The following is a 23,068-nucleotide window of genomic DNA, read 5'->3' on the forward strand; positions in this document are numbered from 1 at the left end:
GTCCGAACTGCCCAAAGCCCTCCTATGAGACACGGACTGAGTAGGAGAAAATGGTGGTGTTTTATCATGAACATTAGTGAGGACCAATTTTATGAAGAGATGTTGAAAAGTGGTGAAGTGGTCCTTTAAGTCATACGGGCAATCCACCGGACAGAATGGGATCCGAGGCGCGTTTTGATGACGTCATTGCATCGCGCCGGCGTCGTGCAAAGGCTTATGGGAAATTGAGTCCCTATTGTTTACAATGTGGCGAATCTGCCGGAGGAACAAGCCGCGCGCTGCCCGGTCTGTTGTCGTTAGACCGCCGCTGTGGAATACTTTATCACAGATTACACCGTTTTAAAGTGGATTTACATGATAAGGTTTTAATTAAAGCATTTTGTGCACAATGTAAACACAACAAGCACTGGTTACATGTTATTGTCACAGTGTCACAGTGCGTGCCACAGTGCGTGCGGCGTGCGTGCGTGTCACAGTGCGTGCGGCGTGCGTGTCACAGTGCGTGCGTGCGTGCGTGCCACAGTGCGTGCGGCGTGCGTGCGTGTCACAGTGCGTGCGGCGTGCGTGTCACAGTGCGTGCGGCGTGCGTGTCACAGTGCGTGTGGCGTGCGTGTCACAGTGCGTGCCACAGTGCGTGCGGCGTGCGTGCGTGCGTGTCACAGTGCGTGCGGCGTGCGTGTCACAGTGCGTGCGTGTGTGCTTGCGTGCGTGTCACAGTGCGTGTCAGTGCGTGTCACAGTGCGTGCGTGTCACAGTGCGTGCGGCGTGCGTGTCACAGTGCGTGTCACAGTGCGTGTCACAGTGCGTGTCACAGTGCGTGTCAGTGCGTGTCACAGTGCGTGCGGCGTGCGTGTCACAGTGCGTGCAGCATGCGTGTCACAGTGCGTGCGGCGTGCGTGTCACAGTGCGTGCGGTGTGCGTGTCACAGTGCGTGCGGCGTGCGTGTCACAGTGCGTGCGGCGTGCGTGTCACAGTGCGTGCGGCGTGCGTGTCACAGTGCGTGCGGCGTGCGTGTCAGTGCGTGTCACAGTGCGTGTCACAGTGCGTGTCACAGTGCGTGTCACAGTGCGTGTCACAGTGCGTGCGGCGTGCGTGTCACAGTGCGTGCGGCGTGCGTGTCACAGTGCGTGCGGCGTGCGTGTCACAGTGCGTGTCACAGTGCGTGCGGCGTGCGTGTCAGTGCGTGCGGCGTGCGTGTCACAGTGCGTGCGGCGTGCGTGTCACAGTGCGTGTCACAGTGCGTGCGGCGTGCGTGTCACAGTGCGTGCGGCGTGCGTGTCAGTGCGTGCGGCGTGCGTGTCACAGTGCGTGAAAGAAAAACATTTTGGAGGTAAATGTGTGCAGTTCACTTTCTGTACTGAGATCTCAGACAGTGTTTTTTGACAGTATTGTATTAACCCATTCTGGACGGGAACCCCTTTTGGTGTTTTAACTAAGCATTGTTATACTTTAGCTATTGAAAAATAGCAGATCTACAAGCTCATAGCGCACCACAGAGTGCCACGCTACGAGTTCCCCCGAGTTAATTAATTGTAGAACAGCTTCCCTGCGAGTTAATATATATATATATATATATCACATGCTATATTTGTGTCTCATTTTACTTCAGTCATGCTAGTGTTAAAGGACCACTTCACCACTTTTCAACTTCTCTTCCTATAATTGGTCCTAACTAATGTTCATGATAAAATACCACAATTTTTTCCTACTCAGTCTGTGTCTCATAGGAAGGCTGTGGGCAGTTCAGAAACCTGTCCACCAGTGACATCATCGATGGTGAAAAGTTGCAATGCAAAAGTTGAAGCCATCGTTCTCACGATAATAATAATCTAAATATATTTTAAAACAAATCTTGTTTAAAAAAAAAATCTGCCTAATGATGATGTCACTGGTGGACGGGTGTCCGAACTGCCCAAAGCCCTCCTATGAGACACGGACTGAGTAGGAGAAAATGGTGGTGTTTTATCATGAACATTAGTGAGGACCAATTTTATGAAGAGATGTTGAAAAGTGGTGAAGTGGTCCTTTAAGTCATACGGGCAATCCACCGGACAGAATGGGATCCGAGGCGCGTTTTGATGACGTCATTGCATCGCGCCGGCGTCGTGCAAAGGCTTATGGGAAATTGAGTCCCTATTGTTTACAATGTGGCGAATCTGCCGGAGGAACAAGCCGCGCGCTGCCCGGTCTGTTGTCGTTAGACCGCCGCTGTGGAATACTTTATCACAGATTACACCGTTTTAAAGTGGATTTACATGATAAGGTTTTAATTAAAGCATTTTGTGCACAATGTAAACACAACAAGCACTGGTTACATGTTATTGAAGATATGAGTAAATAATAAACATGAAAGGTTCAACATAACGAAATTACAAAAGTGGTGAAATTGTATAGTGAAATTACATTTTATAGTTAAAATACAATGATTTACAAAACCCCTAAATTTGAGTAAATGTTCAATTTGTCCATTATCAATAAAACTATATCCATGTTTAAATGTTATCTCATCCATTATGAATAAAACTACAATTTTCATGTTTAAATGTTCTCTCATCCATTATCAATAAAACTACAATATCCATGTTTAAATGTTCTCTACATCCTGACAGAAACTTGGAATTGAGTTACATTTACTTTGACTCGGTTTTAATAATAATAATAATAATGGATTTTATTTATAATCTCAAAGTGCTACAGTGAGCAAATGCAAAAGAATACAAATAAAAACATAAGAAGCATTAAAACCATCTAAGAAAAGGGAACACATCAATTTAAAACAAAAAGGGCAAGATATAAAAACGCTTTGTTAAAAAGGAAAGTCTTAAGTCCTCTCTTAAATGAGTCAACCCTCTGTGGGGCTCTCATTGGGCGGGGAGGGGGTCCCACAGTTCAACCCTCTGTGGGGCTCTCATTGGGCGGGGAGGGGGTCCCACAGTTCAACCCTCTGTGGGGCTCTCATTGGGCGGGGAGGGGGTTCCACAGTTCAACCCTCTGTGAGGCTCTCATTGGGCGGGGAGGGGGTTCCACAGTTCAACCCTCTGTGGGGCTCTCATTGGGCGGGGAGGGGGTTCCACAGTTCAACCCTCTGTGAGGCTCTCATTGGGCGGGGAGGGGGTTCCACAGTTCAACCCTCTGTGGGGCTCTCATTGGGCGGGGAGGGGGTTCCACAGTTCAACCCTCTGTGGGGCTCTCATTGGGCGGGGAGGGGGTTCCACAGTTCAACCCTCTGTGAGGCTCTCATTGGGCGGGGAGGGGGTTCCACAGTTCAACCCTCTGTGAGGCTCTCATTGGGCGGGGAGGGGGTTCCACAGTTCAACCCTCTGTGAGGCTCTCATTGGGCGGGGAGGGGGTTCCACAGTTCAACCCTCTGTGGGGCTCTCAGGCAGGGAGCCAGTGGAGTGATGAGCGGTTATGGCATTGTGAGCTTGTAGATCTGCATTTTTCACAATATTTGCCTCTTTCTTTGAGGTCTTTAAAAGCTGGTTGGGAACCACTGTGCTACTTTTACATGTCAACGACCCCCAGATGACCCTAACAGTGACCCCAAATAACCCTAACAGTGACCCCAAATGACCCTAACGGTGACCCCAGATGACCCCCCTCTGTAAGCACCCGCCCCCCCCACCACACCTGTTCCTGATTATTACATTATAATATAACACACTGTCTGTCTGTCTGTCCTCACAGCCTGTCTGTCTGTCCTCACAGCCTGTCTGTCTGTCCTCACAGCCTGTCTGTCCTCACAGCCTGTCTGTCCTCACAGCATGTCTGTCTGTCTGTCTGTCCTCACAGCCTGTCTGTCTGTCCTCACAGACTGTCTGTCCTCACACAGAGACACAGAGGAGTCAGGACTAACACAGAACCCAGCGTATAGAGGTCCAGTGAACGTGGCCTGGAAGGTGTACAGGTGTGTCAGAGTGTCCTCTAACACTCTGTAGAAGGACAGAGTCCCAGCGGGACGGTCCAGATACACTGCTACTCTGGTGGAGCCAGAGGGACGGATAGGAAGGACAGTCACCTTACTATTGTGTGTGACAGAGTAATCGTTACCATGGTGACCCTCTCTACAGGACAGACCCCAGGACTGTTTATACCATCCAAGCCAACAGTCCCTTTCCTTTCCTTTCCTACTGATGTCTCTGTCAGTCACTCCTATCCCAACCTCTCCACTGAACTCCATCTCACTGTAGCAGCGTTCATCTAGACTATCTGAACTCAGAACCTGAGGATAGAACTTAAACCTGTCAGGATGATCAGGATATGAATGATCCTGATCATCGTTTGTCACCTTCCTGTTGTTCTCAGACAGAGAGAGGTCACTGTTTGCTGTGTTTGTGTCCAGAGTGAGACGCTGGAAATCTGATGAGAAAACAACACAGTACACATTAAATACACACACACACACACACACACACACACACACACACACACACACACACACACACACACACACACACACACACACACACACACACACACACACACACACACACACACACACACACACACACACACACACACACACACACACACACACTACAGTCCATGGACTACAGTATATACGTTGGCTATTTAAAAATAGCAGATCTACAAGCTCACAGCACATCACTGTACATCTGATATAGAAAGTTTGTGTGTGTGTGTGTGTGTGTGTGTGTGTGTGTGCGGTGTAGAGGGAAACATGTTGCAACGCAACACGTTGTGAGCTTGAAGATCTGATATTTTCAGCAGATTTGGTGTAGAGAGAAAAGGAGGGTCCGAGGATAGATCCCTGAGGGACCCCAGTGAGACAGACAGACAGACAGACAGACAGACAGACAGACAGACAGACAGACAGACAGACAGACAGACAGACAGACAGACAGACAGACAGACTCACAGCGTTGAGGTTTAGTCCAGTGTTCTCCTCCATGATTCACACTGTAGGAAGTAGAACAACAATGAATCAAGTCAAAACCTCTGCTGCTTAATGTCTCACATCGGCCTATTTTAGTCGCACCAAATATTTACTAAACACATTTTGTCATCATTCTCCCACAGACTCTGTCCAAACATCACACACATTGGTACCATATCTCTATGGTCATGTGATTAAGACTCTGTCCAAACATCACACACATTGGTACCATATCTCTATGGTCATGTGATTAAGACACATCTCTCAGATTTGGATTAGATTTCAACAAAATGTTTCAAATCATGAACGATTGCCTGTGAAACATTGCTGGCCCACAATAAGCTGCCCGTCCTGGCGTATGTATAAATGATTTATTTATACATATTACATATAGCTTTACACAGATTGTGCATTACATTCACACACATATTCATACACACACATATTCATACACACATATCCATACACACACATTCACACACCTTTACATAGATTGTGCATTACATTCACCCATTCACACACCTTTACATAGATCACACACACACACACACACACACACACACACACACACACACACACACACACACACACACACACACACACACACACACACACACACACACACACACACACACACACACACACACACACACACACACACACACACACACACACACACACACACGGATCGAACCGGGAACCTCACGGTTCCCATCCGGCCACTCTACCGCTGATCCACTGCCACCCCTGTCTTTCTCTGTGTGTTAGATTATAGATTATGATGTCATTTATAAGAACACTGATACTTCTATCTGCACTTTATGGGTCCGCCTGGCCAGTTAAACATTCTACACTGTACTGACCAACATGGACACAGTCCTATAGTCTACTGACCAACATGGACACAGTCCTATAGTCTACTGACCAACATGGACACAGTCCTATAGTCTACTGACCAACATGGACACAGTCCTATAGTCTACTGACCAACATGGACACAGTCCTATAGTCTACTGACCAACATGGACACAGTCCTATAGTCTACTGACCAACATGGACACAGTCCTATAGTCTACTGACCACCATGGACACAGTCCTATAGTCTACTGACCAACATGGACACAGTCCTATAGTCTACTGACCAACATGGACACAGTCCTATAGTCTACTGACCAACATGGACACAGTCCTATAGTCTACTGACCAACATGGACACAGTCCTATAGTCTACTGACCAACATGGACACAGTCCTATAGTCTACTGACCAACATGGACACAGTCCTATAGTCTACTGACCAACATGGACACAGTCCTATAGTCTACTGACCAACATGGACACAGTCCTATAGTCTACTGACCAACATGGACACAGTCCTATAGTCTACTGACCAACATGGACACAGTCTATAGTCTACTGACCAACATGGACACAGTCCTATAGTCTACTGACCAACATGGACACAGTCCTATAGTCTACTGACCAACATGGACACAGTCCTATAGTCTACTGACCAACATGGACACAGTCCTATAGTCGACTCACTTGACAGTCTCCAGGGCAGCAGACAGCTCCTTCAGAGCAGAGTCTCCTAAGTGGCTGAAGTTCAAGTCCAGCTGTTTCAGCTGGGAGGAGGGGTTGGAGGTCACAGCTGAAGCCAGAGAAGAACAGCCTTCCTCTGTGACTCCACAGCCTGACAACCTGCAGAGAAATACACATTTAACAAAGTGCTGTTGATGTTCGAGTAGAGATCCACACAGAGAGAACACACATTATTTACCCCAGGATCTGCAGTCCACACTGTGGACTCTTCAGTAACGCAGAGAGCTGGAGCAGTTGTGATTCCTGCAGGCAGATGAAACTGAGGTCCAATTCTCTCAGATGGAGAAGATTAGAGCTGAGAGCTGAGAGCAGAACTTCAAATCCTGTCTGTGTGAAGGTACAGCCAGCAAGTCTGTAATTACACATGAAATATCTGGACTGAATAACAGTTTTGGAGTAAAGACCCCAAGAGATGGAAATAAAATCTGTGCGTGTGTGTGCGTGTCAACATCGCTCTACATACTGTAATCACTGTGCCTCATTAGTTCACATATTGTAGTTACTGTACCGTAGCATTGATAATGATAATCCCCTAGCAGCCATGATGGATCACATATTGTAGTTACTGTACCGTAGCATTGATAATGATAATCCCCTAGCAGCCATGATGGATCACATATATTAGTTACTGTACCGTAGCATTGATAATGATAATCCCCTAGCAGCCATGATGGATCACATATTGTAGTTACTGTACCGTAGCATTGATAATGATAATCCCCTAGCAGCCATGATGGATCACATATTGTAGTTACTGTACCGTAGCATTGATAATGATAATCCCCTATAGCAGCCATGATGGATCACATATTGTAGTTACTGTACCGTAGCATTGATAATGATAATCCCCTATAGCAGGCATGATGGATCACATAATTGTGATTGAATAACTGACCTGCATAATGTGGTTGGATCATCCATTCATATAAATCATAGTCTAGCATATTTGCTATATCACAGCCTTGGTTTAAAGACATGTATACTATACTTACACCTCCTTTTATGATGATCTCCTGTTTATGGTTATATACAAGTGCATATGTTGTACATCTCTAAATGTTCCGATGAATTGAACAAGGTGGACCCTCTTGTAAACAAGTGTAATGCTTGTGGTGTCGTCCACTCACAGTTAACAGTCTTTTTATATTTGAGTTGTGCTTGAAATGTACTGTAATTCTGCAAACTGTTAATAAATACTTAATCAATCAATCAATCAATCAATCAATCAACCAATCAACCAATCACAGAGCCTTGGTTTAGAAAGACACACATTTGTATAGCAGCATTTTAATTACGGTCTGATAAGCATGAATGTCACATGAGATTGGATCTATAGACCAGGGTTCCCCAATTAATGTTCCTCAAGGGCCATATTTTGACTAGGGAACCAGGCTGGGGACCGAGTCCGCATGCGCGAAAAATTGGGTTTTTTTTTTTCATTAATTAATTTAAAATGGTTCTCAACCAGTGGTCCGGGGACCAACAGTGGTCCTTGAGGGGGTGCCCAGTTTGACATGCATAGGCTACTGACCCCCATTTAATGCCATTTATATCTGGGACACCCCCCCAAAACAAAACAAAAACATTTTTTTTTAAATTCTTCCAGGGGCCACAAGGGCCGCAAATGGCCCGCGGGCCGCCTATTGGGGAACCCTGCTATAGAACCTCATGGAGGGGTAATGTCACAGTACATGGGTCTATAACTCTGAGAAGGTACAAATGGAACCAATTTGGTTCCATTTGTACACTCTGAGAGTTAAATTAACATTGATTTTTACAATATAAATTGGGGGGTCCCAGAGATAGAAAAGCCATTAAATGGGGGGTCCGTAGACTAATGCATGCATGTCAACCTGGGGGTCCTTGAAATGAAACGGGTTGAGAATCATTGCTAGAGCCGTGAAGATCTTCTCTCATGGGGGGTCCCTGGCGTATCTTTTCTAACGGGGGTCCGCAGGGCTAATTAGTGTCAATTTGGGGGTCCTTGACATGAAAAGGACCTGCCTATACTATATACATAGGATACTTGAAATGTTCCAATATTTTTACTTCTACTTTGCATCTCAAAGGCAAATATTGTATAGGCTAATACTTTTATTACTCCACTACAATTCATTTGAAAACGTACTTTGTAGATTTTGATTATTACTACACACGCCTTGTGACCGAGCTTGTAGATCTGCTATTTTCAAAGGACGTTTGAATGGCATCTTTCTGCCCAAATTAGCACATTTGCTTCAAATAATAATAAATCGTATTTTAGTGCCAATACTTTTGAAACTTTTACTCAAGTGAATTCTGAACACCGTTCCTGTACTTTACTGTACTACTACAATAGGTACTTATGAATACTTGTACTTCAGTAAATCATGTGAGTGCCCCGTTCAGGGCGGGAACGCCTTTTGGTGTTTTATGCATTACGTTATACTATAAAAATAGCAGATCTACAAGCTCGTAGCGCGGCACCGAGTGCCGCGCTACGAGCTTGTAGATCTGCTATTTTTATTTTTCTTTCAGAGCGAACGTTTTTAACTCATATCTTTGCTTCTGGGGGGGTCCCTGGAACAACATATTTTCAGATGGGGGTCGGCGGCCAATTACAGATAATTCTGGGGGTCCTTGACATGAAATAGTTTGAGAAACCACTGACATAGAAACATGGGGTTTTTCCAGAAAACTGAAATGATTGATTTAGAAGACATTATTTTGCATATTTTGCAGAATCATACATGGGCAACTGGCGGCCCGGGGGCCAAATGCGGGCCCCCACCTTCACTTAATGCGGCCCACAGGTTATATCTGAAATTCTGAATACTGAACTATGTTATTGATTTCTTGCATTTCCAAACATGCAAACATGACACGCTTTAATTATTTTAATTACTTTAATTAGTCTATATTAGTATTCCAATTCAAATATAGCAGAAACATATTCAGGATTTAAATGAAAAAATAGCAATGAGCAATGAGCTTGTAGATCGGCTATTATTTTGCTACGACAGTAATATGCAATCTGCATGGCCCTCTGGAGTGAGTGTGGAACTATAGTGGCCCTCTGGAGTGAGTGTGGAACTATAGTGGCCCTCTGGAGTGAGTGTGGAACTATAGTGGCCCTCTGGAGTGAGTGTGGAACTATAGTGGCTCCTCTGGAGTGAGTGTGGAACTATAGTGGCTCCTCTGGAGTGAGTGTGGAACTATAGTGGTCCTCTGGAGTGAGTGTGGAACTATAGTGGCCCTCTGGAGTGAGTGTGGAACTATAGTGGCCCTCTGGAGTGAGTGTGGAACTATAGTGGCCCTCTGGAGTGAGTGTGGAACTATAGTGGCCCTCTGGAGTGAGTGTGGAACTATAGTGGCTCCTCTGGAGTGAGTGTGGAACTATAGTGGCTCCTCTGGAGTGAGTGTGGAACTATAGTGGCTCCTCTGGAGTGAGTGTGGAACTATAGTGGTCCTCTGGAGTGAGTGTGGAACTATAGTGGCCCTCTGGAGTGAGTGTGGAACTATAGTGACCCTCTGGAGTGAGTGTGGAACTATAGTGGCCCTCTGGAGTGAGTGTGGAACTATAGTGGCCCTCTGGAGTGAGTGTGGAACTATAGTGGCCCTCTGGAGTGAGTGTGGAACTATAGTGGCTCCTCTCCATCATCAAAGTTGCCCTGCCCTGTGTTAAACGATGGTATAATCCTCCTCATGCTACATCACATGAGAACAGTGTGACTGAATTTATAATCCCTACAAACATCTATAAAGTCCAGTCACTCAACTCACTGCTTCCGTCACACGATAAACCGCATCAATGTTTAGCTGGACATAACATTAACATTCCACACCATGTGCATGCAGCACGCACGCACGCACGCACGCACGCACGCACGCACGCACGCACACTCTCTCTTTCTCTGAATGGTGGTTGCATGGTGGTATGTATATAATATATATAATAAATTCATGTTATGGAAAAGAAAGCAACTTTAAACCGTACGGTCTATCCCATTTTGGGCGGGAACCCCTTTTGGTGTTTTAACTATTGAAAAATAGCAGATCTACAAGCTCATAGCGCAGCAGAGAGTGCCGCGCTATGAGCTTGTAGGTCTGCTATTTTTGAGAAATCGTGAAAATGTGCCTCAAATCTTTGAATATATATTATTACAGACTTACAGAGTGAACATTTTAACTCAAATCTTGTAGTCTCAAAAAAAAAAAGTTGTAGTCAGTAACGTAATCCGAGTACCACAATTTAAAAAGTAGGGGGTTACTTTCAGTTACTTTTGGATTACTTTTAAGCAAAACTCTATTTAATTAGATAAAACATGTTTTACCATTGATAACCAGACAAGAATGTTTGAGCCTATGCAATTAAGAAAAGGACAACAGAAATATGGTTAAATCAGTGGTTCTCAACCTTTTTACAACAAGCAGAACCTCCTAAATATTTGGCTCTCAAGTTCCAACCTTATTATGATTCATGTTAAAATACAGTCCTATTCGGCTAGGCAAGGCACGTGTTCACACAAAAGGCTTATTCATTCCAAATCATAATAATATATACAAATATAAAGAATATAGGCCCTAGCCAAAGTGGTAACAAGACAACTCACCCCTTTTCTGTTTTCCTCCCGGAATTTTCCCCAGTGAGGGGTGGGAGAGGCTGGACAGCAGACGGCTGGACTTTGAATTTATCTAACTATAAACTTTCACGGCAGCAGACAGCCTAAGTACAAATATAATTTATGAAAAGCTACTACAGTGAAGTCTGTTCACAGAAGTTGTTGTAGGCTATGTGGGGATTATCTGACGAGGTACCATTTGAGTGGGAAAATCTTACATATACTAAATAATACTAAATTGTTTATAGGGTCAATATAAGTAAAATAATATAGCCTTTCCACAGGAGTATCTTTTTATATTTGTCCAAAAAGAATACAAACAGCCAATAGCATATTACAAAGTTATCCCCCTCACTGGGGAAAATTCCGGGAGGAAAAACGGGCAAGCACCGGGGTGAGTTGTCTTGTATTCGCCAAAGTCATGCTGTAGGGCACTGTAGACTACAAAATGATATTGATTAAAAAGAAAGAAGGAAAACACTAGCACTTTAACACTAAGTTGTCACACACACACACACACACACACACACACACACACACACACACACCTTTCTAGCACAACGTTACGGAGCTGATGAGTTTCATACTGTTTCACTTTGCAATGTGCGACACCGCGCATTGCAAGGCATCTCTATCTATTGGTCACAGCTGAAATTAATCGCAGATTTAATTACAACTGATTCAACTGAAACTCTTTGGATTTGTATCCCGTTTGAACATACCACCACCACCACCACACTGTGAAGCTGTTGAGGGCTGATTACATCCCGCTGCATGTTATTATTATGTCCATATAGAGTTATGGTTTTTAGCGAGCCTACTACTACAGTGTTAAAGTGTCATTTCAACGGTGTCTTTTATATAATTTTTCCACTCCGTCAAAATCTAACCCAGAGCGCTCCAGTCAGTCCACCCCGACGCGGCGCCTCCTCCCCGGGTACAGTAGCGGCAGCCTACAGATCATTGTCCGCTGGTAATACAGATCACAGCACTATATAATGAAATATAATATAATATGTCGGGACTGGGGAGTCTGACGGCGGGGGAAACCATTGCCTGGGACCGATATGGCTCGTGTTGGAGCTGAGCCGCGCGCCGAGCCTGTGTTCACTGCGCAGTGGGCAACACACACACACACACACACACAGCGCATCATGTGCCATGCATGCGTACTAGTATTAAGTAAGTATTTTCTGTAAAGTATAACCCCTCGCACTATAGCCATGTTAAACAATTCTGTGTTTACAAACACACAAGCACGCTAATGAGCTGAGAGCCTGAAACCTGAGGACAAAGACATTCCAAAGGCCAATCGAAAGCTACATGCAAATCTCGGAACTGCTCAAGTTACCGAAAAAACAAGCATACTTTGGACTTATAAATGTATACAATTAAATTACCCAAATCAATAATCTGTTGGAATGAAAACCTTCTTCAACATTCAAACTATGTTAATATGAAAAAAACGAAAATCACACAAAAATAAATCTAGTTTATTTAGCGCCTTTTCATTATTGGCGAGATGAGGACCATTTTGCCAGGCTCGGTCACATATTGTAGTTACTGTACTGTAGCATTGTGATGTGAGAGAGTGAACTAGACAACACAAACTCTGACCATAATATTATTCTAATCAGTGTGGGATACCATGATGTCAACTTTATTCACACTCTTATTGTTAGAATCAAACTATAACTAATAAAACAGAACTAATCTAAATAATAATCTGACCTCAGTATCTCCAGTTGACAGTTTGGACTCTTCAATGCAGCAGAGAGCAGGTCCATGGATGGATCCGTTATGTCATTATAACTGATGTCCAATTCTCTCAGATGTGAAGGATTAGAGCTGAGAGCTGAACACACGATCTCATATTCTGGCTTTTGGAGGTAACAGCCAACAAGTCTGAAAATGTAGATGATGTAAAATCAGTGATTATCAACACAGATTAGATCAAGTTCATGTTCAAGGAAACTAACTATAAAGTGTAATGTAAATGTACAGTCTTAGTTGGTCAGATATTGACAGGTCATATAAGAACAGTCTAGTTGGTCAGATATTGACAGGTCAGATAAGAACAGTCTAGTTGGTCAGATATTGACAGGTCATATAAGAACAGTCTAGTTGGTCAGATATTGACAGGTCATATAAGAACAGTCTAGTTGGTCAGATATTGACAGGTCAGATAAGAACAGTCTAGTTGGTCAGATATTGACAGGTCAGATAAGATCAGACTAGTTGGTCAGATATTGACAGGTCATATAAGAACAGTCTAGTTGGTCAGATATTGACAGGTCATATAAGAACAGTCTAGTTGGTCAGATATTGACAGGTCATATAAGAACAGTTTAGTTGGTCAGATATTGACAGGTCATATAAGAACAGTCTAGTTGGTCAGATATTGGCAGGTCATATAAGAACAGTCTAGTTGGTCAGATATTGACAGGTCATATAAGAACAGTCTAGTTGGTCAGATATTGGCAGGTCATATAAGAACAGTCTAGTTGGTCAGATATTGGCAGGTCATATAAGAACAGTCTAGTTGGTCAGATATTGACAGGTCATATAAGAACAGTCTAGTTGGTCAGATATTGACAGGTCATATAAGAACAGTCTAGTTGGTCAGATATTGGCAGGTCATATAAGAACAGTCTAGTTGGTCAGATATTGACAGGTCAGATAAGAACAGTCTAGTTGGTCAGATATTGACAGGTCATATAAGAACAGTCTAGTTGGTCAGATATTGACAGGTCAGATAAGAACAGTCTAGTTGGTCAGATATTGACAGGTCAGATAAAAACAGAGAACCAGAAAACATCAAAGTGAAAGACAGATAATCTGCATTAATAGTACAGTAATAATATGTATTAATATATTAACCCATTTAGGCCTGAAAAAACGTTCGCTCTGAAAGAATATATATTCAAAGATCTGTGCCGCATTTTTACGATTTAAAAAAAATAGCAGACCTCTGCTATTTTTCAATAGCAGATCATAATGCTTAGTTAAAACACCAAAAGGCGTTCCCGCCCAAAATGGATTAATATGTATAAATATATGTATTAATACTACAGTGTGTAACTTGTATGGATCTATGAATGTTATCTTATTTATTATTTTTACTTTGTTCTGTGCGTGTCAGTCAGTTCCATTTAGGCAAAAATGCTGTATAAATATTACACACACACACACACACACACACACACACACACACACACACACACACACACACACACACACACACACACACACACACACACACACACACACACACACACACACACACACACACACACACACACACACACACACACACACACACACACACACACACACACACACACACACACACTTTGAGACCTGATTATTATTATAGTAATTAGGTGTGATGGTAGATTGATTCTATTCCAATAGGTTTTCTATTCACATGACTAGTACTAACCGAGCCTTTCTGCAGTTCCTCACAGCTGGGAGTAGTCTGTTTTTCCCCCATGGTGGTGTGTCGTATTGGTGCAGGTCCAACTCCTCCAGAACCTCCTCTGACGTCAGCAGCATGAAGGCCAGAGCTGAACACTGGCTCTCGGACAGCTTTGTCTTTGATCTGTCCGCTGACTTCAGGTACTGTTGGATCTCCTGATGTACTGAGTGGTCGTTCATCTCCATCAGACAGTGGAAGATGTTGATGAATCTGTCAGGAGAGAGACTCCCATCCTCATTTTCCATCTCCTTCAGGTTGTTGATGACTCTCTGGATGCTCTCTGGACTGTTCTCTGTGTGACCCAGCAGGCCTCCTAACAGACTCTGGTTGGACTCCAGTGAGAGGCCGTGAAGGAAGCGGACAAAGAGGTCCAGGTGGCCGTTAATACTCTTCAGGGCTTTTTTGATGGCTCTCTGCAGGAAGTCCTCCAGAGTCATTTCCTTTTCTTCTCCTTTGTTGTCTTCATCATCATCATCATCACCGTCTTCTTCTTCTCCTCCTCCTCCTCCTCCTCTTCCTTCCATACTCTTCAGGGATTCTTCAATGGCTCTCTGCAGGACTTCTTCTTCTCCTTCTCCTCCTCCTTCCATACTCTTCAGGGATTCTTTAATGGCTCTCTGCAGGACTTCTTCTTCTTCTTCTTCTTCTTCTTCTTCTTCTTCTTCTTCTTCTTCTTCTTCTTCTCCTCCTCCCAGGAATGTCTTCAGGACCTTCTTCGTCTTCATGCTCCTCTGTGTGAAACAGTGCATCAGGTAGACTGCAGCCAGGAACTCCTGGATGCTCAGATGAACAAAGCTGTAGACCTTTCTCTGAGATTGAACGGTCTCTTGTTTGAAGATCTCTGTGCACACTCCCGAGTACAGCGCGGCGTCGTTCACATCGAGACCGCACTCTTCCAGGTCTTCTTGGTAGAACATGACGCTGCCTTTCTCCAGATGTTCAAACGCCAGCATGCACAGCTTCAGGAGAACATCCCCGTCAGTCACCTCATCATACTTTGTCTTCATCCTTTTTATCTGGAGCGAGATGAAGTGGCTGAACATCCCGGTCAGGTTCTTGGGCAGCTGTCCTGTCTCGTCTGTCTTCACCAGGTCCTCCACAACGGTAGCGGTCATCCAACAGAAGACTGGGATGTGACACATGATGTGGATGCTCTTTGATGTCTTCACGTGTGAGATGATGGTGCTGGCCAGCTCCTCGTCATCACTGAACATCTTCCTGAAGAACTCCTCCTTCTGGGGGTCTGTGAACCCTCGTATTTCTGTCACCATGTCAACGCATGCAGGAGGGATCTGATTGGCTGCTGCAGGTCTGGTGGTTATCCAGAGGAGAGCCGAGGGGAGCAGATTCCCCTTGATGAGGTTCGTCAGCAGCACGCCCACCGATGATGTCACCGTGACATCAGAGACGACGTCATTGTTGTCGAAGACGTCAGAATCGACATCAATGTTCTCGAATTTCAGCGGAAACCTGCTTTCATCGAGACCATCGAAGATGAAGCCAACTTTCCAGGCAGCGAGCTGCTCTGCTGTGACCTTCTTTAACGTTGGATGGAAAACCTGGATCAGTGAGAGAAGACTGTGCTGCTCATCTCGGACCAAGTTCAGCTCCCGGAATGAGAAGGGAACCAGGAGAATGATGTCTTGGTTCTCCAAACCTCTTGCCCAGTCCAGAGCGAACTTACGCACAGAGAATGTCTTTCCGATGCCAGCGATGCCATTGGTCAGAACTCTGCTGCTGGGTGTGTCTCTGCCAGGGAGGAGGGTCTTAAAGATGGCACGGCACTTGATTAGGACGTCATGGAGGGTCTTCATGTTGGAGGCGGTCTCAAGCTGCCACACCTCATGTTGCTGATTAACCCCTTCACTCCCTCCCGCTGATAGGTGGAGGTCTGTGTAGATGTTGGAGAGGGAGGAGGGCAGTTCAGTGACGTATGCCACATGCTCAAGACCGTCCAAAGTGACCTTATAGACCTTTAAATCCTCCTGCAGACTGACACCTGATATGAGAAGATTAATACATGTTAAACATTCTCCTTCATTCATAACTTTACATTGAACATACCATGTAATTAAAACATATTAAATATCCTCTAGAAAATCTAAATTTGTAAAAGAAAAGAAAATAAAAGAAAAGAAAAGAAAAGAAAAGAAAAGAAAAGAAAAGGGCTAAAATAAATTACATTGGATCATTTGTTTTAGTCTGTGTTACAGTATTTGGACATTGATACAGGAATACAACATGGACATTTAATGTCTTTTGACATTTAATGAGTGTAAAATGTTTCCAGTCTTACTGTGTCCAGGTGTAGTTTGACTGAATGTCTTCTGTCCAGGTGTGGTTTGACTGAATGTCTTCTGTCCAGGTGTGGTTTGACTGAATGTCTTCTGTCCAGGTGTGTTTCTGAATGTCTCTCTGTGAAGACAATAGAATATAGAAAATGGATAGTTTATTAACAATCCTACTTTATTATAAAACATTCTTTATCATTATGTCTCATACAGTAAAGTAGAAGAGACAACATCTTAAAGTTAAAGGACAATGTTGTTGTTGTTGTTGTTGTTGTTGTTGCTGCTGCTAGCGCACAGCTTTCCGGGTTCGTGTAAACACAAACATTGGCCTGTGATTGGCTGATCACCCCATAGCGATGATTTGATTGGCTGAGCAAAGTAGGCCACATATTGAAGATAAAAGTGAGAGCAGAAAGGTGAAGACGGAAAAGTGAGGGCGCAAATTGTGATCATATAGAAATATGTTAATAATAGAAACTAAAAACTATTAAACGTACAACTTTATTTACTTTAAACTAGAGTTATAGGTAAAAACACAAATCGGACAGTTATAGCGCCACCATGAGGCTGATTTGAAAATATTAAAGGGATAGTTCAGATTTTTTAACTTAAGTTGTATGAAATACTTGCCATTAATATAGTGGTTTACTGCGTGGCCCCAGTGCCCCCCACAAAATGACCAGAACTACTTAATATTTCACCAAAACCAGAGCAGATCTCCGACCACAGGACTCTGGCAATCAATTAATACAGTTGCAACCACTATATTAAATGGAAAGTATTTCATACAGCTTAAATTAAAAAAATCTGAACTATCACTTTGAGTAACGTTATTTTACTTTTATTGAAGGTACCCAAGGAGTTCATCCTGTGCTGAGCTGTCATCAAGCAAGAGGAATTCATCTGGATGATTTATGATTGATTTATGATGATTTATGTCATACTGAATTGCCATCGTGTGTTCCTCTACTTTTTTTTTAATACCCGTCAATATAATTCCGGTTAGGCCTATTTATATTTTGCACAGACCATTTACAGTTTTCGCACCTCGCTATCAAAAGCTACCGACGCCCTGTGTAAACAGTGGGTTAACCATTAACATACATATGAGTGACCTGTAGGTCATCACACAAACAATGGACCATTGATATGTATCAATAATTAAGCCATGGCTTAATAATTGATACATAACAATGGTCCATTGTCTGTGTGATGTGAAGAAAAGTAGCCTACGTGCATAGGCAGTATACTTAGGTCTTTATTTTTTCATTCAGGTTATTTATATTTTGAAATACATTTTGAGATCCACTGCTCCACTCCTATTTGTGTGCGACTGTGTCTTATGTAGGCCACTTTGACTTTTGTATATGTGTGAATGTAAGTTTTAACTAATTTTGATGTGTGTAGACTCGAGTATACCTATTATAGCCTAATCAGCTAATTCGTTTTATACTTTTTAACTCCCTACATACAGTATATATTCTAGACAAATGTGTTAATACTATTATACTAAATACGTGTTATAGGTGTAATGTTTATTCTGTTTAAATGTGCCTTGTGGGGAAACAAATGATTATTTAATACCTAAACCTACAAACAGAGTGATGTCATTACAACATCATGCCTCGCCAGACTCCCCTTATTCCAAACGGGTAATTATTTGATCCAGAACGGAGTGCTCCCAGACCCTCGCCAATGAAAGCTTCGGCTCCTGACTCCAGCAGGTATGGTTCTTTGGCCCAAAGAAACAGACTTTCTACACGCTACTTACACACACTACAACTCGCTTACAATACACGGACCTGGCAACACTGTATCCCGTGTTGTTTTACACCAAAACCCACGCTCGAATTTAAGGTAGAATTTACATTGATAAATGAGTCCCACAGAATGTTAACAATGGAAATAATACAGTAACAGGTTACATAGATACCATGTAGATCTAGTTTGTTAGACAGACAGCTAGTATATGTCATAGTGTGTATATTGTACAGTGTTGTAGTTTATTGCGACCACATCAAACAAGAGGTGGACGCTGGCAAATACTGCGGCATGGTCATGCTGGACCTCCAAAAGGCTTTTGACACCGTGAACCACTCCATACTGGTTAACAAGCTAAAAGCAATTGGTTTCGATAGCACATCAGTGAGCTGGATGCAATCCTACCTGGAGGGGAGAGAACAGATGGTGGAAGTGAACGGAACACTGTCCCCCCCCCCTCCCAGTGAGCTGTGGCGTTCCACAAGGAAGCATACTAGGGCCTCTACTGTTCCTAATATATGTAAACGACATGACTTCAGCTTGTGACTGCAACTTGTTCCTGTTCGCAGATGACTCAGCACTGCTGGTCTCGGACAGGGACAAACTGCAGGTTGAAAATGCCCTCAGCTCTGAACTCGGTAGAATCTGCACCTGGCTCGCTGATAACAAACTATCTTTACACCTGGGAAAAACTGAATCCATTCTCTTTGGCTCTATTAGTAATCTCAGCAAGGCAAATGGCTTCTTGGTTAGAGTGGGTGACAATGTTATCACACGTAAAGATGAAATTACCTACCTAGGTTCCATCCTGGAGGCTAATCTTTCCGGTGATAAAATGGCCACCAATGTAATCAAAAAAGTCAACCATAGAACAAGATTCCTCTACAGGATCTCCTCACTGGTCAACAAAAACACCTTGAAGACCTTAACAGGAGCCCTTGTACAGGGTTTCTTTGACTATGCATGCACCTCCTGGTACCACAGCACCTCAAAGGCCCTTAAAACCAGGCTCCAGACTTCCCAAAACAAACTGGTCAGGCTCCTACTTGATCTAGCCCCCCGAACCCACCTCACCCCTGCCCACTTCGACAGGCTGGAATGGCTTAGGGTCGACGACAGAGTACAGCATCTTGCAATGGGTCTGGTCCACAAGATTCGATACACCACCAAGATACCCATGTACCTGTCTAGATACTTCCTTAATGTTAACGAAGTCCACACCCACAACACCAGAGGGAGTGCAACGAACCATGTACAACCCAGATTCGGCACAAACAAGGGACTAAATTATTTTCGCTCCTATGCCACCAAAATGTGGAACACCCTACCAACTGTCATTAAGACATGCGAATCCCTTGACTCCTTCAAAACCGCTCTCAAAGGGCACCTACGGATGGCTGCAATTCGAAACTGGCCCCCGTAAAATCTGAATCCCCCCCCACCGCCCCCCCCCTTTTTTCCCCTCACTGTATATATTTCTTTTCCCTTTTTACCTCCTTTATGATGAATTCCTGTTCTGTCTATAGAAGTGTCTATTTGTACGTCTCTAAATGTTTTGATGATTTGAACATGGTGGACCCTATTGGAAACAAGTGTAATGCTTAATTGGGTCGTCCACTCACAGTTAACAGCCTTTGTATTGAGTTTGTGCTTGAAATGTACTGTAATTCTGCAAACTGTTAATAAATTCTTCAATCAATCAATCAATCAATTGTATAAGATATAGAAGGATTGACATACTGTGAGTCAGGAGTTAAGTTCACTTCATTACTGAAGTTAAGTGGTCTTCCTTTAGACCAGTCACTCTTCACAGACAGAAGGCTGGGAGTTGGAGACTCTGCTCTGTGGTCAACACTTCTGGAATCATAACAAGATTATACAATTATCATAATTATGAATGAAAAAGTCACATTTATTAAACGTTCTTAATCATTATGTCTCGTTATACAAGTAGAGAGAACACAACATCTTGGGTTTAAACGTTATCATGTCCAGGGCCCACCCAAACGTGCGTCCTGCCCACCCAATCAAAGGTTATGGAGTGTGTGTGTGTGTGTGTGTGTATATATATATATATATATGGCCAAACTACTGTAATGAAGTAATTGTTAATTGTATTAACTGTCCTACGTCAAACTGTGAGTATCAGTGCATGGTCAAAGGACGGCAGTGAGGCAAGACTTTTATTGCAGTGAATGGAATGAAGTTGGCACGGACCATCATCTGTTAGGGAACTGTGTTGCTGTCGGACAGATTAATATATACTGCATAAACAATAAAAAAGCATAATTATCAAAAGGACAAAGGACACTGTACTTTAATCATCTGCAATAAAAGCCCTTTGACCGCTGATATTCAACGTTAAAATTTGTTTTTGGCCTCGCATTAACTTTATGCACCTCACTGAGGCACTGAGGCACTGGACAGACTCACAATACAATTCATACACAGTGTATTCTTAACTTTTTCTTCTTTTTTTGGATTTGATTTAATTTTGGATTAAAAGCTTCTAATATATTATTTATGCCCCAAAATCTATAAATCTCACACACTATTAAGGCAACCGGCCGGTTCCACGCGCCGCACAAGGTGCCCTTTTTTCCCTTCACTCGAGCACCTGCCCCTCTAAATGTCTGTGCACACCACTGCCAACAGGGTGTGGATGGAAATTGGGTTACTGTTGGTCAAAGAAGGAGAAGATATAGATAGATAGATAGATAGATAATCTGAGATGATAGCATAGTTTTCTAGACAGACAGACAGACAGACAGACAGACAGACAGACAGACAGACAGACAGACAGACAGACAGACAGACAAAGTGCAAAGTTTCCTAGATGTGTACGTGGCAAAGTTGGTCGATTTTCTCTTTTTTTACACACCATTATAATGTTCTTATTTTGATCATAAGACCCAATTACTGAATGTCAGTCTCCAGGTTTTCTTCACGATATGTATGACACTGATTTACTGCATCATTATGGCATATTTTTAACAACCAAACTCGTATCTTAGTTAAGATAATTAACTAAATGCTAAAAGAAGTGAGGTAAAGTTAACAGAAGTTTTTAAATAAATGTAGTGGAGTAAAAGTACAATATTTGCCTCTTCTAGTGGAGTAAGTATTGGAAATGGGAAATACTCAAGTAAAGTACAAATACCTCAACATTATTGTACTTAAGTAGGCCTACAGTACGTAAATGTACTTAGTTACTTTGCACCAGTGGTTTCAAGGCCCATTATTTATTCTACATTTGAGCCCAAATGGATCTGATGAAATGTAGCCTCTCCCAAAATGTAGAATATTTCTGGTGTCATTGTTGGATAAGATTTTGTCCACAATTCCATGCTGTATTATGTATTAATGTTGGTACCACAGGAGAGATAGAGAGTAAGGCTGTATTATGTATTAATGTTGGTACCACAGGAGAGATACAGAGAGTAAGGCTGTATTATGTATTAATGTTGGTACCACAGGAGAGATACAGAGAGTATTATGTATTAATGTTGGTACCACAGGAGAGATACAGAGAGTATTATGTATTAATGTTGGTACCACAGGAGAGATACAGAGAGTAAGGCAAACGTTGATCAAAATAACAATTCTTCTACATTCTCTAATGTGTAGACTTAGTATAAATTAACTGATGCAGGAGAGGAGAGTGTGCAATGAAACCAAATGGACCCACAAGGGTTCATTTTCTTTAATGTCCATTTGGCGGGGACCACCTGGAACCCCCTGAAGGACCACTGAATAAATACCCCTGCTTTACACCACTGACTACAACACACCATTAGTGTCTTAAAAGGATCCCTGGCTAAAAACAAATATACTTGCCCCTCTACAGTATAACTAAAATTACAAAATAAAAACACTTTCATAAAAAGAAAATGTTTCACTCAATAGGAACTACTCCTGTCGGAAGTTGATGTCATATATAAGATGTATATATATGTATATATGGAATGATGTCATATGCCTATGGAATGTATGGAATGCACATGCTAATAAAAAGTATATAAAATATTGCTTTGCTCATATTAACCTTAGGAAGTATTAAATTGTTTTTATTAGCATATGCATTCCATACATTCCATAGGACTAGCCGCAATTTGCAACTCTAGATTTTTTTACAATGGGATGAATCTAGAGTTGCAATACCCTCCATTGACTCCCCACTCATCATTTTGCGTTTGCGATCTGCTGGTCTTAAACGACGTTAAACTCACCAACATTGCAGCTGTAGTCCAAGCTTGAATTTTGCTCTTTCAATCTGCAAAGCTTGTTTTTCATAAAAATCCCCCGTAGACATGTTATGAGCTACTTTCTGTCCAAAATATTCCACAAGTGATATTCCGATCCGCCATTTTGGAATTCTGCGACGGGCCGTAAAACAAGACGTGAGGGGGAGAGCTTGTTTAATAGAAGGCCGTGCGTGA

At 42.9% G+C, this 23,068-nt stretch overlaps 1 protein-coding gene across 1 annotated transcript in view; it reads right to left on the reverse strand.

The window, feature by feature from the left end:
• Positions 1–2,439: 2,439 nt before the first annotated feature.
• Positions 2,440–23,068, reverse strand: part of LOC306916740 (uncharacterized protein) — a 64,117-nt gene continuing 43,488 nt past the window's right edge. The window contains exons 17-23 of the mRNA XM_079494757.1: positions 16,874–16,992; positions 14,542–16,576; positions 12,831–13,004; positions 6,677–6,850; positions 6,442–6,597; positions 4,880–4,920; positions 2,440–4,359 (exon numbers count right to left, since the gene is read on the reverse strand). Coding sequence (XP_079350883.1) covers positions 3,758–4,359; positions 4,880–4,920; positions 6,442–6,597; positions 6,677–6,850; positions 12,831–13,004; positions 14,542–16,576; positions 16,874–16,992 — 3,301 coding nt within the window. The 3' untranslated portion in view covers positions 2,440–3,757. The remainder of the gene's footprint in view (positions 4,360–4,879; positions 4,921–6,441; positions 6,598–6,676; positions 6,851–12,830; positions 13,005–14,541; positions 16,577–16,873; positions 16,993–23,068) is intronic.

This window comes from Electrona antarctica (assembly GCF_951216825.1).
Source record: "Electrona antarctica genome assembly, chromosome: 23".
Lineage (NCBI taxonomy): Eukaryota > Metazoa > Chordata > Actinopteri > Myctophiformes > Myctophidae > Electrona > Electrona antarctica.